The following is a 17370-nucleotide window of genomic DNA, read 5'->3' as shown; positions in this document are numbered from 1 at the left end:
GGCTTCCTCAGGCTTGATTGCCTTCAGGGAGACTCACAGGTGTTTATCTGCCAAGTGTTACGGATTCTACAATCAAACATTAACCTGTTCGACTGGGATTTATTAAACGTATTTATTCTGCAAAATAGGATAAAAATATTAAAAAGTCAACAATACATGAAAATAAAAGCATCTAGATACACTAAATGGCGGAAGACCTGCCACGAATTTCTGCTTAAAATAGCAATTGTTGCGTTTAAGGTGATAAAATTAATCCAGTATGGCTTCAAAACGTGTTATTTAGCTTTATTCAACGATTGTAGCAAAGCGTTGCGTGGTTTTTAATTTATTTTGTTAAGTTTTGTTAAAAAGGTTTTCTGATTAAATTTTCTTTATCAATTGTTATTTCGTTCGTTTTTAATTCATAAGTTACATGTAAAATTTTCACCATGCGTAGAAAGCTAATTTTTGTATTATTCTTAAATATTTATTTAATAAAATAGGTTTAAATTAACAATAATTTCCCGTAATTTCGTTTTGGGGTCATGTAAAGAGTAAAGCGGAGGGTCTTTAGATTCAGATAAATTATAGTACGATAATGATCTGACTTATTTAAGAAAGACATATTGTGTAATCTACATTTCTATAAACATTTAAGGCGTTAAAATATTTTTTATAATGTCACGAAGTCAAACGATTGGACTTGGGACTCATTTTAAACCAAACGTCTCAGTGTGTGTCCTTATGGGACGTTTAAGGGGACCATATGGGTTTTGGGGCAGCGCTCCAAACCCAGCTTTAGGAAGTGTGTGGAAGGCAAAGCGTCACTCACACAAAGCTCCATGTCTAAATGAAATAAAAATAATTAAATGTGCGCGTGCGTGCGTGTGTACTCTGAACTGATTACTGTACTATTGTGTGTGTGTGTACATTATATATATATATATATATATATATATATATATATATATATATATATATATATATATATATATATATATATATATGTGTGTGTGTATGTATGTATGTATATATCAACACACATAGATAAAGAGCCGTCTATGAAACATGAAGGCATCCAACATGCTGGCGTCATAGGACGATCTCTGCAGGAGCTATCCTTGGTGCTGAAACATCCTTCGCTAATACAAACAAACGGAATCACACCTTTATAAGGAACAATGTTCAAACTCAGCTTAGCCCACATTTCCAAACACATCTGTTGAAGTTTTAAGGACAAACCAAATAGTTTTAAAGGCCATTTATGTATCCAAGCAGGTGACCAAGATGACGCAATGACACATCTTCGTGGCTTTTCTCCCACCTGTCCCACGGATTCCCCCAAAGGCCCTCCAGGCTCTGTGGAGTTCAGGCAGCTTGTGGCAGCAGGCCGCAGGCTGCTGATCGAACTCTCCTCTCATTATCATAAAAAAACATCAAGTTGCACATTGTGCTTTATTGTTATTTTATTTTACCACACAGCTGGTCGAATACAAAGTTGAAAGACTTGAATTGTATTAAACAAACAAACAACAACAACTAAAAAACAAACAAACAACAATAAAACAGGAATCCCTTCAAATAACATTAATTACAAAAATAAAAAGCACAATAAAACACGTGCAATAATAATAATAATAATAATAATAATAATAATAATAATTTTCAAAATAAATTAACTAATAAATTAAATTACAAATAAATTAAAGTACAGAATGGCTCGATTACATAATTTCAGATGAAACAATATGATTAAAATGAGAAACTGTTTCTAGTGTCTGTATCTTACTTTTATTAAAGATTCTGGCCTTTATGGGTGTAACCCCCCCCCCCCCCCCCCGTGTGTGTGTATGTGCAGCAGCAGGGCTGATGGTCAGTCTCTCTCTCTCTCTCTCTCTCTCTCTCTCTCTCTCTCTCTCTCTCTCTCTCTCTCTCTCTCCATCTCTGTGCATGTGTGTGTGTGTGTGTGTCTGTGTGCGTGCGTGCGTGCGTGCGTGTGTGTGTGTGTGTGTGTGTGTGTGTGTGTGTGTGTGTGTGTGTGTGTGTGTGTGTGTGTGTGTGTGTGTGTGTGCAGCAGCAGTGCTGATGGTCAGTCCCTCTCTGGGTCTCGTTGGGTTTTGCATAGATGCCAAACTTCTAACGGTGTAAATGGATCCAAAGAATCAACGCGACAAACACATTTATTCACGTTTCTGTTTTTTCTGAGTTCAGCTTTTCTTTTTGCATTCGTTTTTGGATCTTTCACTTTAGAATATTGCATCTTCCTGTCAAGGTTCTTCATAAAGAAATCCCCAACAAGGTTTTTGCTCGTTGACGTTCAGTCCTCAAAATGCAAACAACCATCGAGACAAGCACAAGCCACACATGGGAAATATTAACAGTTTTAATGACCTTCTCCTCGTTCCGGTTAGATTTGTTTATTGGGTCCTCAAGAGGTTTATTCAAAAGATGGAAAGCTTTTATTGCGCAAAATGTGGCTCATCCTCACTCGTTCCCTGACCGCAGGAACGGATATAAAATCAAACCGAATGAATAAAAACACTGACGACAACAATGAGGGATAGACTCTCCGGAATTCCCAAATCCTGGAAGGGTTAGGGGTTCCAGAAGTGTGCCGTTGGTAGATTGTTGACAGCAAGTGGACGCACGAAGGGATTTAGCTGTGAAAAAACGCGTTCAGTTCCTCGTACACGGGGGCCCGGTCGTGGTGTAAGTGCATGTCGTGGTAAGGCAGGACGTTTTCCGAGTGAATGCCGCTCCGGTTCCCAGAGCCTAACACCAGGTTGTGGGCCCCTGCGGGTCTGGATCCTGGCAGGCCGGAGTAATGCATAGAGTAGTGGTACCCCTTCTCTGTTTCCGGGGAGGCGGGTCCTTGGTGTTTCAAGGAGAAGTTCCCATTTATGCACAGGGGCGGACTGAGAGGTCCCTCGTACTCTGGGCTGTTGTATTCTGGAGATCCGCTCCCTCCATACATAGACTCGTACGCAGAGCAGTATCCGTGCGTGCGCAGCGGATGTGAGTTCGAGCCCGGCTGGCAGTGGGGGCTGGACAGGCGCGTGCACTGGTAGGGGTAGGAATGCATGGAGAAGGAGCCGGAGCCGTACCTCCCCCCCTCCTGGCACTGCTGCTCGGTGAGGAAGTTGCGGGAGTTGAGCTGCAGACATCCCGCCACCAGGTTGGTGGTGGGCTGGGACAGTCCCTTACACAGAGTCTGGACGTAGGACACCAGGTCGGGCCTCTTCCCGGAACGCAGGATCTCCGACAGGGCCCAGATATAATTCTTAGCCAGCCGCAGAGTCTCAATTTTGGACAGTTTTTGCGTTTTGGAGTAGCAGGGCACCACTTTACGCAGATTGTCAAGCGCAGAGTTCAGGTCGTGCATACGGGTCCTCTCTCGTGCGTTGGCCTTTATCCGCCGCATCCTGGAGCGCTCGATCCGGGCCTGGGTCATTTTGCGCTTCTTGGGGCCCCTCTTCTTGGGTCTCTCGCCCCCTGTGTCCTCCCCGTCGTCCTCTTCTTCCACATCGTCGTCCTCGTCGTCTTCGCCAGCGTGCTCGGAGTGCGTCCGGCTGCCTCCTCTCAGATCCGAGTCGTCCATGTCCTCCTGCGTGTCCGCGTCCTCATCTTTTATTTTGTTATCCTCTCCATCGCTGTCTTCCGCCCAGGAGGAGTATTTCTGGACCTCTGGAAGCAGCGAAGGGTCACTGAAAAGCCTCGTCAACATTGTGAATCTGCGGGGAGAAAAATCCAAGGTCAGCCCTCAAAAAAAGGGAGGAAAACGGAGCCGCTTGACTGGAAAGTCTAACCGCTATATCAAGTTATTTTATTCAATTAGATAAATATAATTTTTGTTTTAATATTTTCATCAAATGACGTAAAAATTGCGGAAAAATAAATAAATAAATAAATAAATAAATAAATAATAATAATAATAATAATAATAATAATCAAATAAAATGCGCTGAAAGCTTCCCGCCTGTTCCCGGTTAGACGGATACTCAGTTAATTCCCTGCTGCCAGCCCGGTGCCCTGTCGCGCCCTCTCCCAGCGGCAGGGGCCACATTACAGGTCCCATGGGGGCCCCCACTTTCACTACTCCTGACGCCCATGTATTCTTGGCTGGATTCCAACACTGTTCATCCGCGCGGTGCACCTCCTGGGGGTGGGTGGTGGTGGTGGGGGGGGGGGGGTGTCCGTGTAAGTAGGAGAACAATGATTTTTTTAACCAACAGTCACTTGTCAAAACATGTGTACATTTTAAAGATCATTTTCATTGTAGGCTATTTGTCGCTTAATTAAAACATAAAACATTAAAACAATAAAAGAAACAATAATAAATTGTAACTAATAATCCGATGCTATATCAGCAGATGTTGTCCCACCAGGAGGACCGGGAAGACTTCCTCATATTCCAGAGCAGCAGCATAAAGACTCAGGTAGGCTGATGGCTGGTTAATTACCTCGGGGTGTGTGCTGGGGGCGAAATTCCGTTTTTACATCTCAGAACCGGGAGGTTTACGCAATTAGACGGAACAAAAACGGTTCAATTAACAGACCGTGCAGCTTACACGAAATGGATTTCACACGTAATTCTGTATGCACGAGCGCGTGATTCCCACGCACTTTTAAATGGTTTAAATGGAATTCACTTGTATAGCTCTGGTTGGAAATGCGTGAAATAAATCACGCTGCGGGCTGTCACGGACAACCGTGGCACGTTTCACTTGCGCACGAGCCTGAACGCGCGACTCTTCGACAAAAATCACCCATAAATCTCCAGCCTGAACTCGAGGACGCGTCCTTGGATGGAGACGTGGAGCGGATCGAAACATCTTCCCCGCAAATTCTCCTCTGGGTATCAGTCTTTTGTTTGTTGGTCCAAGCGCAGAGCAGGAATTTCCAATCAGCGTCCAGATCTATCGTCATGATCTGCTCTCCGTAAGATCCAAAAGGCACCAAATCGGCACTTTAGGTTTGAGTCATCTGGCCATAAAAAATCCGGGTGAGAAGTTGAAGGTCGAGCGTTTGAAGGAACTATGGGGAGCAATTAAACCCAATGGACGGACACCCATGACGCTCGTTAACGCTGCTGGTTTGCTATTTGTCCCCTAAAAAGCTGCTTCGTTAACATAACATGATAACTGCGCCACAGTTTTCTACAAACAGACGATTTAAATCTCCCAAACACGAACGTATAACACAGTCAGGCTGCTAAAAATGGAAATCGGTTAATTTGGTTACCGCAACTGTTCCAACTTACCTTCACGCGCGCTCCTCACAGGTTCGGAGGCACAAAAAGAAAAAAAAGAAAGAAAAAATAAAACCTTCACTCTCAAATCATCTTCATAGACGCACGCGCGCTCTCTATCAGGTGCAGGAAGCGCGCTCGACTGTCGTTCGCCGGTGCTGCTGAGTCCGTTCAGTGCCGGGGAGCGAATAACCGGAGCTGGCGTCCTGGCGCGTCTCGTGTTTATGCGTGAGGGAACTTGTGTGTGTGTGTGTGTAAGTGCGCGCGCGCGTGTCACCTCGTGAGCTATACCGGGGACGGGGTTACATACCAGCTTAGGCTGTGATGCCAGCGCCCATATGGCTGCACGTCACCGGCAAGAGCCATCACATGAGAGCCCGGTGATTGACATGCGCCCGCATTCGGAGAGGTTTGGCCTCCCGGGGGAGAGAGAGAGAGAGAGAGAGAGAGAGAGAGAGAGAGAGAGAGAGAGAGAGAGAGAGAGAGAGAGAGAGAGAGAGAGAGAGAGAGAGAGAGAGAGAGGTGGAGGAGGAGGAGGAGGGCTCCGCCATCTGTCACCGCGGTAGCGCTCACACAGCCTGAAAAAGAAGGAAAAACAGAAGAGAGAAAAATAAGATGGAGGAACAACAAAACTCATCACTGTTGACCTCCAGACATGTAGGCCACTTTTTAAATCCAAATCTCTGAGTTCACCTGCCAAACCCAGACTCCATTAGCCAATAAATGAGCGGGAAGCCGCAGACGCCACATTCCACTAAAGGACGCAAATATGAACAACTCCATGTGAAATATGGTTAGTGACAATAACGTTTGACCTCAAATAAAGCAGGCGCTAAAATCACCTAAACATGGCATCAATCATGCTCCTGCTCAAGTTTTCAAAAGATATTAAGAAACAAATGCACCCCCCCACCCCCACCCCCGCCATGCAGCTTTCATGTCTGAGTGGGGGAGGGGGGGGGGGGGCGCATTAAGTGCATTAAGGCCCTAGCTGCAACAGAAGGCATATTGTTTATTTATTTACCTAACTGGATCAAATTATGCCTCCATGTATTCAGAGGAGCCCAAAATCAGTTCTGATTGGTTCAGAGTCACAGCAGCTGACCCAATTGTCTCTAAACAATCCCACATAATATTACGTATAGATGAATGTTTGTGTGTGAAGTTTAAATGTTTATGTCTGAGAGGGAGAGCGCAGCGCCTGCAGGGGGCCAGCCCGGGACCCAGGTGCGCAGGTCCACCAGGGATGGATGAGAAATGAGGAGGAAGAGGAGGGGAGGTGGGTGACGGGGGAATTGATGGAGCTGGCAGAGATGCCCGGGATTAAGGAGGAGGCATGTTGGCACATGAGCCGTGGAGATGCTAGAATTCCTCTCCATCCTGGTGCTCAGTTTGTCCCGAGTCGCTGCATTGTGCCACCAGCAGCTCGGAGACTGCTCTATTTAGGAGGCATTATTGAAGCTAATGTGGGAGAAATGAGCCCGGTGACCGCAGAGTCCAAGTTGGCACAAGGAGAGACATGGAGCTGGGGCGGACAGGGACCTGGAGGAGGAGAAAGAGCTGATAGAAGCTCATCGTGTCCTTGGATCTGGATCATCAGCTTCAGAGGGACGGTGGTGAGGTCACCTGAGGGGTCACCAGCGGCGTGGCAGCTGCATATCCACTAATGTGCTTCCTCCCCTGTGGGGTCAGGGGATGAATACCTGGCACTACCCCAGACCACGGTGTGGCTTTGTCAGCATGAGAGTCACAGGCACCATAAGGGGAGGGGCCAATAGATACCCCAGAATTGAGCTGCACCCCTCTTTGGCTAGGCATGATAAAAACGTGGTAATGTTTCTTTCTGCTCATTTATCATTTGTAATTCAATGAAAGTGCAAATGCCATGAAAATATGACATCATTTAATTTAATCTAATCCAACCCTATAATTTTAACAGAGAGGCTGTATCAAGATTTACTTTCTAATGTTTTTTTTTTTAAATCTTTTAATTTCTGGTAAATCAGGTTTAGTGACCATTAGGGTTCGTTTCACATCTGCTGATGAAAGAAATCCAGAAATGGTGTTGTACACACAAAAATACAAATTAAAGTCACGTAATTTATCTAAAAAACATACATTTAATTTATAAAACATACATATTTCATTTCTAAACTATGTGCTAAATACATTTTGACTTCAGCAGACCTGAACTACACCCATAAAGAGTAGGCGTTTAAGTCTAGTTCCAGCAGTCTTCAGTATGAGCTACAAAAATAATGAAATAAAATACAAATATTGCACAAATTATAGGGATTATCGCTTTGTTAATAATGTTAAACCTACAATACCATTAACAGAGATTGAATTGCTACAATTTTTGCCTCAGATGAAGAAAAACGGCATGAATGAAAAGAAAACGACCTTTCTCTCCTGATGTGGATGCTAAAGGGTTCATTCTCTGACAGTTCAGATGCATCCGTCTCACTCCTGGATTGCCAGATCCTCCTTTGGTGTCTCAGGTTTAGAGGCGGTACTCTCTCTCCTCTCGAAGTCATCCCACATTCATCAGAAAGTAGATGGCCGGGCCTTCCAGAATCCTGTGGCAGATGGCAGTGCAACGGTGATTTTTCACCTTTTGAACAGATTCAAACTTCCTGCTAAATAACAGCGACGCCCTGGGACTCGAATGATTCAGAGAATTGCAGTTTTAGGTGTTTTTTGTGTGAGATTGAGGTTATGTCTCCGTCCCTTCTCTGTGTGCTGTGAGTAAACTCCAGTGTTTATGTAACTTTTAATGTCTTCAGCCACAAACCTCATTCATTTTCCTCTTTATCTTCTCTTTCCTCACCAGAGTGTCGCTGAAACTCAGAATTCTCATTTTTTAAATCTCTAATCAATCAAAGTATAGGCCATGTTCACAAAACTGGCCCAACGTCAGATCTGATTCTGTATGACACCCTCAGTAGCTCATGTCCAGCATTTTAAAATCCGGCAGAAGTCACAGTCGTTTGTGGTCCTCCACTGAAGACGCAGCTGATCCTTTTAAGGTGGCGCTGAATGTTCACCCTGCTTTTCATCCATCATCGTGGGCACCCTGTCTCAGCTGCTCCGTAAGGAGGAGGAGAAAGCTGTGTTCCAGAGAAAAATGCATCTGATCCTCTGCCACCATCGGCTCAACCTGCTAAAATAAATGCTAAATGCCAACAATCAGAAGGACTTCATGGATTTATGTGTCTTAAGTAGCTGGATCAGTCTGAGCCAGGACCACCTGCTGTGCTTCACACACTCCACCCTCTTTCCCTTTAAGACCTCTCACATCGCCATCTCTCCTCTTCCTCTCTGGTAAAATGACACCTCCTTCAAAGTCATCAAGCCACGCCCCCCCCCCCCCCCCCCACTGTCAGACACATGAGGTGATGACCTGCTCTTCACTTGTCTTTCTGTAAGAGGTGTAAACTTCTGCCTGACACACACACACACACACACACACGCACGCACGCACGCACGCACGCACGCACGCACGCACGCACGCACACACACACACACACACACACACACACACACACACACACACGCACACACACACGCACACACCAGAATCCTGGACCCCATCTGCACTCCCCTCTCTCCAGCCCTCTAATTGCACATGCACAAATGCAAATGCCTATTAATTAATTACTTGACTAATTAGTGCAGTGGTATTTTAGGGCAATAAATCAAGTGGAGATGGGACCGAGGACGTAGGGGCAGAAGGAGGGCGCTGCTCCGCCAGAGGGAGCGCTCCAAGTCTGGTGAGGTTCTGAGAGAGCCGGCTGAAAAACTGATCAAGGAGGAGAAACCATGGCTGAGGAGCGACCTTTGCTGCTCCAATGGGGCTACTTTCTGGCACGGGTCCAAACCTGTGTGTGTGTGTGTGTGTGTGTGTGTGTGTGTGTGCGTGCGTGCGTGCGTGCGTGTGTGTGTGTGTGTGTGTGTGTGCTCCACCCATTTCTACCCAAAAAGAAACATCCCAGGCTCCATCCTCAGATTCATCCTCTAAACCTCTGTGAGCAGAAGCATGGACACTGATGCTGATGTGATGATTGTGGTGTTTGCAATCGAGAGGCGAGCAGTTTTGGCAGCCCTTGTTTCTCTTAGTGTTTTGTAGAAAACAAAGAAGGAAAATATGTTTTAATTGTACCATTTAAAGTGAAATAAAAAGAGGAAAGAAAAGAAATGTTTATGATTTGCCAAAATTTAAATAAGTTAGTAACAAGTATGGCGGAACTGTGTGTGGCGGTGTTTCCATCGGGACTATAAAAAGCGATACACCAACCAACACTTAGCATTAGTAGGCCAGGAACAAACATGTGTCTGTGTGAAGCACTATTCTGCTTATGTGGTAAGCCTGTGTGCAGGAAGGCAGCCGGTGGAGACTTTAATGCTGGAGTTGTTCTTCTGGTTGGCCGTGGATTAGCCGGCGGTCTGCAAGCATGCTGACGCGGCGTTAGTTTGACATCTAAAGTCTGATTTATGAAGCATTTTACCTTTAGGCCTCTTGTTGGTAGCTTTGAGACTTTGTCATTTCTATTTTTTGTAAGATGTTAAATTGAGTTAAGTTTGAAATCAAGCATTGATAAATTAAAAGCTAACACATAACATATTTATATTTGCACTGCATAAATGAGAAAATTATTATATTTATTCAGTTCTGTTTGGTTAGTGAGACAGTAAAGTAGTTGAATCAAGAAACGTATTTCTCTGACATAGATTGTAAAATGCACCATTTCTTTTGATCTCAGTGAAGTATTTTTGTGATTTGAGTCGTTTAATTGTCAACTGAGTAAAATTGATTTATATTATTTAGTAGAATGAGCCTATTTACTACGGTCTGATTGTGTGTTTGTGTGTGTTTGTATTTATATTCTTTGTTTGAAGTGTTTCAAGGTTTCTACCTGTCTGAGACCATCCACATCCTAAAGCCTTCTACGAGACAACAACATAAATCGAAGACTAAAAGGAGAAAACGGTGTGGTCCTTGAGTAAAGCTCAGTGGTTTAAAGACCCTTCCTTCCCTTTGAAGTGGAGATTCCACACACATTAAGGCAAAACTTGACACTTAGTGTGTGTGTGTGTGTGTGTGTGTGTGTGCCTGTAGGTGTGCCAGGCCCCCTACCACAGGCACCCGAGGACATCTCAGGACTGAAATATTCATTCTGGTCTTCTTGCCCAGACAGTGTGGTCCTAATTGCAGCATCAGAAAGCTCCGCCTCTTTCTCACGTCTGGTTTGTCGGCAGCAGACCTCATCTGGGAATTGGATGCTTAGTGTGTGTGTGTGTGTGTGTGTCTTGTTAGGAGGCTGGTATGTGTGCTGGCTGCTCCTTTTCACACAAACATGCCAGTTTAAGTTTAATGTCTTAGAATGTTTGGTTTAATTTGATGTTTGTAATGTTTAGTTGTGCTTCAGCCGCGTTCTCCCAGTCTGAGTCGGGCTGACTGTTGATCTCTCAGTCAGCTGTCATTCTGTCCACAGGGTGAGTGTTTCATCAGTTCCCGTGCCAACCCGAGCCCTCGCCTGGCCAAGCTCTGCCATCTTGTGGGATTTTTGGCTTTTAATTATAGTAAGAGAGGATTAATTATGGCAGTGGAAACAAGGGGCCATGCATTATTGATGCTATGAGTGAAGGGCTGGAGGGGGTAGAGGGTGCTAATTAAATCATTGCCCTACTGCCATGTCCTCCTCAATGTCTGCTTTCACCATGTCCTCCACCTGCTTCATCTTCTGCTCCATATGTCTGTTGCATCATACGAGCAGACAGACAGACGGACAGACATTTGTTCATCATCACTTGACGGTGAGGAAAGTAAAGTTTGCTTCTGTCACTGTGATGTTTTTAAAGTAAAATCTGACAAGAGTCTGCCATCTGCTGGTGGTCATCAGTAACTGTCACATTTACAATCCAACACCGGTGTTAAGAGTTTTAATAGTAACTCAGAGCATCAACTCCACAAGAGTTGATAATTTAACACTAAATCAGAGTTAAAGCACCAACTCTCCAAAAAGAGTTACACTAACCCTTACTGCTGTGGACCCATGTAGACACTTTAAAAGTGTTGAAATCAGCTCTGACAGTTTTAAGCATGTTTTATTTGCTGTGTACTGTTAAATATTCAGGGTCAATTTTACACACATTAGAGTTCGATTCAGCTATCAAACGACTTAGCGTGGATTTCATGCCTAAAATGTAATGAAAATATTTAAATTAGAAAATGTATCAAATAATTCTATATTTGGATCATGCAGTATCTTACAAGATATCCTATTAATTTATGTATTTATTAGGTTTTAATTCTATTAGTTCTTCCGTCAGGCTACAGGGATTAGGTAGGCTTTAACGTATTCAGCCTTTCAGTATAGGCCTACAGCAAAGTAGAAAGAGTTTGTCCTGATAAAATAATCCCCAAACAGCTGTCAAAACTGACCAAAAACAATAAATTCTATTCTGTCACTAATTGATTAATTATATATATATGTATATATATATGTATATATACATATATATATACATATACGTATATATATATATATATATGTATATATATATATATATATATATATGTGTGTGTGTGTGTGTGTATATATATATATATATATATATATATATATATATATATATATATATATATATATATATATATATATATATATATATTCATCAAAATGGAAAATATTGTTTTTAGAATATTTATTAGCATAGGCGTCATTTTAACCGGCGACGCGGGGGACATGTCCCCGGCAAAATTTGTGAGTGGCAGCTGTGTCCCCCCCACTTTAAAAAAAATCCTGCTGATGAGGATTTTTGTTTTACCAGCTCAGATCTTATACCAGGGGTCGGCAACCTGTTCCCATCAAAGGGCCATTATTACCCGTTTCCCACAGTAAAGAAAACACTGGGAGCCACAGCGGCCGCAGCGTTGTGGGCAGGGCCTACCCTCAGACAGCAGAGAGCTGCTCACAACCAGGTGACAGCAGCCGGTACCGGTCGCTCGCATGGGCGTCGCACCCGTGGGGGATTCAACACCCACACTTTTCCTTCTGTTTTGCTCACCTCCACACCAGTGTGGTTTCTTTATGTCGCACTCACTCTGTTTGCCTCACCTCCTTCTTCACCTCCACTTCTGACAACCGATGTCGGGTTTCCAGGAGAGGGAGGGACGGAAGAGCTCGACTGAATTCATAATTTTACATCTTGACATTAGCTGTACAAAGTCTGAGTTTGATAACGTGAAGAACAACAATTTGCAGAGGTTTATAACAGGCGCGGCGCCAGGTTTTCATTTTTGGGTGGGCCACGGTAATTCTGGACAGACCTTAATAAGCAGTGCCTTAGTGAAGCAGGCAGGTCGCGCTGGAAAATTTAGTTTAAAAAGACGTCATAAACGTGTTGCCCCGTCATTTTTATTTCTAAATTATGAAGTAAAAACTCCCAGTTTAATTTTCATTCATTTTTCATTAATATGTAGTCTACACCCGTGCGTTAAGTGGACCATCTTCCAGTAAAACAAAGCATCCCGCCCATCTCTCCAAATGCGTAAAATGTGCATCAGCCGCTAGTTAGGCGCGTCGCGCGCCATCAGCGACGTCAGCCCAGACAAGAGCAGAGCAAACAGAAAGAATAGAGGATAATTGTGTCTGGATGTGGATGGAGATTACATTTTACAGCAGCCTGATCATCATTTAAATACGTAAACCATCACCTGTCTTCTAGTCCACGCTATCAGCATTATTTTAATTGGTGTGTGTGTGTGTGTGTGTGCGTGTGTGTGTGTGTGTGTGTGTGTGTGTTTTTTCCGCTTCAAACACTGGTCTAACCAACCAGACCAGTGTGTCCAGTAACATATTAATGTTACACTTCATGTAGACTAGGAACGTTTCACCTGCCGTGGTCCGACCGCTTCTGCTCCACATGAACTTTGTGCGTAATCAAATGTCTCTACAGGAGCTTTCTGAGCTGAAGAGGCGATTCTGCCTCAGACTGGATGCGTCATGCGTCTCCATATTAGAGACGGGAACAAGCGCTGTTCAGCCAAAAATTCATAATTTCATAAAAAGAACATTTTTCCAAGTGACACATCCCTCAGAGAGACCGGGTTTCCAGACCGCTTCAGTGGGAGGAAATCATTGCATGCACCGTGGTTCTGCACTGCGCTGCGAACCCCTCAGATCTTCAGCCCACTGCCCACCGTGGGCGCTCCGAGCCGCGCTGAAAACAGTGTCCAGTATAAAGCTCTGATGTTCTGATGGGAATCAAGTTACCTCCGCGATGTGCGTTAACGATTAAAATGTCAGCTCATCCATGCGCATCAGTGTGCGTCGGGGTAATTCTTTCAAAACAACCAACATCCTTGAGTTTATCCGTCAATATGTGGCAAGGTGGAGAAACGAGGACCCGGGCGGGATTCGATCCCCAGACTCCCGGGTGAGAGTCATACGCTCTAACCAGTCAGCCAAAGAGACATCCCCTTGGCCAAGTAGCCAGGGCGCATTATCTATCGGGACACTGTGACAGGACACTCACACTGCCACACCTGATTATGAAACTTTGGCTGAATAGCGCTTGTTCCTGTCTCCAATGTGGCGACGCATCCAGGAACCTGTCTGAGGAGAATCCCAGAATCTGACATCCTCCAGCTCAGGAAGCGCAGATAGGATTACGCACAAGCGTGACGCGTCAACCCGTCTCACAGTAAGACCGGGTTGGACCTGTTCAGGTTTACGCAGACAATCTTTACATTTAGAATTGGCATACAGATGTAAAATTAATGCAGTAAAATATAAAGCTTTTTATTTAAATATCCATTCATTATTTTACAAGCACAGAGAGCCGCATCAGATGGATGGAAGAGCCGCATGCGGCTCCAGAGCCTTCGACCCCTGTGCTAGCCTACTTTATTGTCCCCAGCAATTTTTAAACCCCACTCAAGTGTATGGTTATTGTCCCCAGCAATTCTGAAAACAAACTGACGCCCTTGTTTATTAGTGATGCATGCAATTATTTCAGAGTAACCAAAAAATTAAATGCCAACCAAGGCCAGACTTGAGATCCGCCTCCTAAAGGAGGTGCTGCTACCGCTAGCAGCACACATCAAATTCAAATTGCTAACACTAGCATACAAAGTCCGAGATGGTACGGCTCCCATCTACCTGAATCCTCTTGCAATGGCTTACGTCTCGGCCCGGCCGCTCCGGTCATCACAGGATCGTCGGCTAGCAGTGCCTACACCACGCTCAGTACCATCCAGACTCTTCTCATGCATCGTTCCACAAACGTGGAATGACCTTCCAAGCATTACCAGAACAGCAGCTTCCTTTTTAATTTTCAAGAAACTCCTGAAGACCCTGCTCTTCAGAGAGCATCTTCTTAACTAGCACCCTCCCTGCACCCATCGCCCCTCTCTACTGTCCACTCCTTGTTCCCTCCTCTCCATGATTGATGTCAAGTTGTTGTTGTTATTGTTGTTGTTAGCCTCAAGGGCAACATGCCAATTATCACTTGTTAGTCGCTTTGGACAAAAGCGTCTGCTAAATACATAAACATAAACATAAAGGCTACGCTCAGACGAGCTGGTCTCTCCACATCAGATGAAGACTGAAATTATTGTGAAGTATTTGATATTAAGTACTTTTTATTCAACACATCTATATTTGAAACTTGTTAGAAATATCCTCAATGTACAGTGTTTGTGTTGTAGGTCTCAGATGAGCGGACTGCTGGAAGAGGAGGGGGGGGGGGGGCTTTTAGTTTTTTTTTATGTGTATGTTTTCATTTCAAATAAAAATAAACTCACACTGGCTATTCTACTTGTTGCTTTTTTCATCTGTCTATAGTTGTGATTTCCTATCCTGTTTGAGCACTGGCTATCCAGATTTGGTTTCCTATCCGGATCAGATTGATCCTCCAACACTGTCTCAAAAGTCAGCTGGATTGTGTCATCATGGATCGCAAAAATAAATAAATGAAGGATTACTAAATCCGATTCTATTTTATCCAGATTAAGCCTTTTGAAAAACCAGATCCAGGTGTTTTAGCTGCTGTGGGAGTTCAGAGTTTGATTTTCAGGAGTTATTTTGTCCAAAGTGACACAGAGTTGATTAGGAAACACTCCTTTTTTAACACTCAGTTTTACCTCTCATGTCAGTGTTACATAGCAACTATGCAACACTTTTTAGTGTTAAATTAATTATTCTTGGTGTTAAATTGGACCAACACCAGAACACGAACGCTTTTAAATCAGCTGTGTATGACGTCACTGGGGTTAGGGTAAGAGTTTAGGGTGCAGGGTAGGATTACAACAATGTCAGTCTGACGTACATGGCCTGTTAGAGTGGCATGTGCTGTGATATGTGCATGCCAATCTGACAAGGCATGCTGCTTCGACAGAACACCGGAACAGTCACATCAGGATGCCTTGTATTGCCAAAGGCTGACCAGCAGATGGCGGTAATGTACCAATAAATAAGCAGGAAGGGTCCTGTTGCAGCTGCTGGATGTGCGCTTCTGCCAGGTGTGTCTGACTGGGGTGCTTCACCTGTTGGTTGGGTGTTGTTGTGTTGGAGGTGTATGAGTGTGTCAGGTGCTCATAAACAGATTTACCACCTGATAACGCCAACACAAAGTCTTTCTGATCCACATTTATCAACATTTGTTGGTGAATTCAATTCAATTCAAAAATACTTTATTAATCCCAGAGGGAAATTGATTGCTGTAGTAGCTCAGAATAATAATAATAATAATAATCAAGTCATCAAAGAGTTGTTGTATATTACAATGGCTGTTGGCATAGGATCTCCAGTAGCGGTCAGTGTTGCAGCCAAACTGAAGAAGCCTCTGACTGAAGACACTCTTCCGTTGTCGGACAGTCTTGTGAAGAGAATGCTCAGGGTTGTCCATCATTTTCTTGATTCTCTGGAGAATCCTTCTTTGCATTATCTCCTCCAGCGGTTCCGAAACTGCCGAAACTCTGGCTGAGTCCTTGAAAGGACTTGGAGTTCCTCCATCTTGTTGGCCAGTGATCTCTCATTGCCCATTATGATCGATGGAAGAGATGGTTTGAATTTCCACTTTCTCCGTCTCCGTTTTGCTCCCGCTCTGCACCCATGCTTCTTGCGTTTTAGCTCATTTGGGATTTGTGGCTTCAGTTGAGGTATTATTTCAGCCTTTCCAATGTTAATCAGCTGCTCCCGATTGTAAACCAGCTTGTTGCCATGGTTACGCATCATAACAAATGCTCAAAAAGTGAAAAAAGCTAAAAAATAGCAGTAAAAATCCTCCAAGCTTCACAGCACCAGAAGCAGAAAAGTAAAGTGTCCAAAAAATACAGTTTTTCTTGAGAAACTAGAAGAAAAAATGTCCAAGAAAAGGCAAAACTTACATAAAGTCAACAGAGCTACTCCAACATGCAGCCACCCAGAGCAGCGCAGCTCTGGAAACAAATGAAACTCCTCTGCAAGACGCACCTGCATCATTACAGCGCTGACAAGAAAAGTGACATGAAAATGTTTAAAGTTCACATTCAGAATGCTTCTGGATTTATCTGCTGCTCAGACTTCATCTGCAGGGTATCCATAGGAACCTCTCTGGCCTTTACACGAACCAAGCCACCGTTACCAGAAGAAGCTGGAATTACACTTTTCTTTCCGGTCTGTCTCTGGAGCTGACTCGGGGTGTCTGTGTGTGACTGTACAGAAACACAGGTCAAACATTTGGTACACCTTGTCTCTGCTTGCTGTCGGAGTGACGATCGGGACGCTATTCTAAGATTGCACGTGTGATCTATCTTCAGTGGGTTTTTCCTTTGCCTCTGCCAAAGCACCTCTTTAATGTCAGACCTGCAACAAAAGGTGTAAACACAGATGAGCTGAGTAAGCGTAGAGGTGGGATTATCCTCTCACTCTGTAAATAACACATCTGACTTCATCAGAGACACAAATAAACAAACTCAGAGGTTTACGCAGACTCGGTGTTGCTGAAAAGTCATCACTGAATTCTGTGATGACACGGTTTCAAGCTAAAACCATCATGAGAAATGATGGTGTTATTGACCAGCATTTGCTGATGTCACATGCTACCCACAATGCATCATGAGAACATGTACCATATGATCAGAGGTGCTCTTTAAG

General features: G+C 44.0%; 1 protein-coding gene across 2 annotated transcripts; it reads right to left on the bottom strand.

Annotated features, from left to right (window-relative positions):
- Positions 1–1415: 1415 nt before the first annotated feature.
- Positions 1416–5663, bottom strand: LOC107378588 (neurogenic differentiation factor 2). 2 transcript variants are annotated; one of them, XM_054740276.2, is made up of 2 exons: positions 5538–5663; positions 1416–3710 (listed from the first exon to the last, which is right to left on the bottom strand). In XM_054740276.2, exon 2 carries the CDS (start codon positions 3701–3703, stop codon positions 2636–2638), a length of 1068 nt encoding a protein of 355 aa, XP_054596251.2. In that variant the 5' UTR covers positions 3704–3710; positions 5538–5663; the 3' UTR covers positions 1416–2635. The 2 variants fall into 2 exon arrangements, with proteins under 2 accessions (XP_054596251.2, XP_054596250.2); XM_054740275.2 differs by lacking the exon at positions 5538–5663 and adding an exon at positions 5240–5421.
- Positions 5664–17370: the final 11707 nt, after the last annotated feature.

This window comes from Nothobranchius furzeri, chromosome 5, assembly GCF_043380555.1.
Source record: "Nothobranchius furzeri strain GRZ-AD chromosome 5, NfurGRZ-RIMD1, whole genome shotgun sequence".
NCBI classification, from domain to species: Eukaryota; Metazoa; Chordata; class Actinopteri; order Cyprinodontiformes; family Nothobranchiidae; genus Nothobranchius; species Nothobranchius furzeri.
This window is presented reverse-complemented; position numbering and strand designations above follow the sequence as displayed.

Excerpts from the sequence above, each read along its gene's own strand:
- LOC107378588 (XM_054740276.2), bottom strand. The coding sequence starts at position 3,703 with ATGTTGACGAGGCTTTTCAGTGACCCTTCGCTGCTTCCAGAGGTCCAG.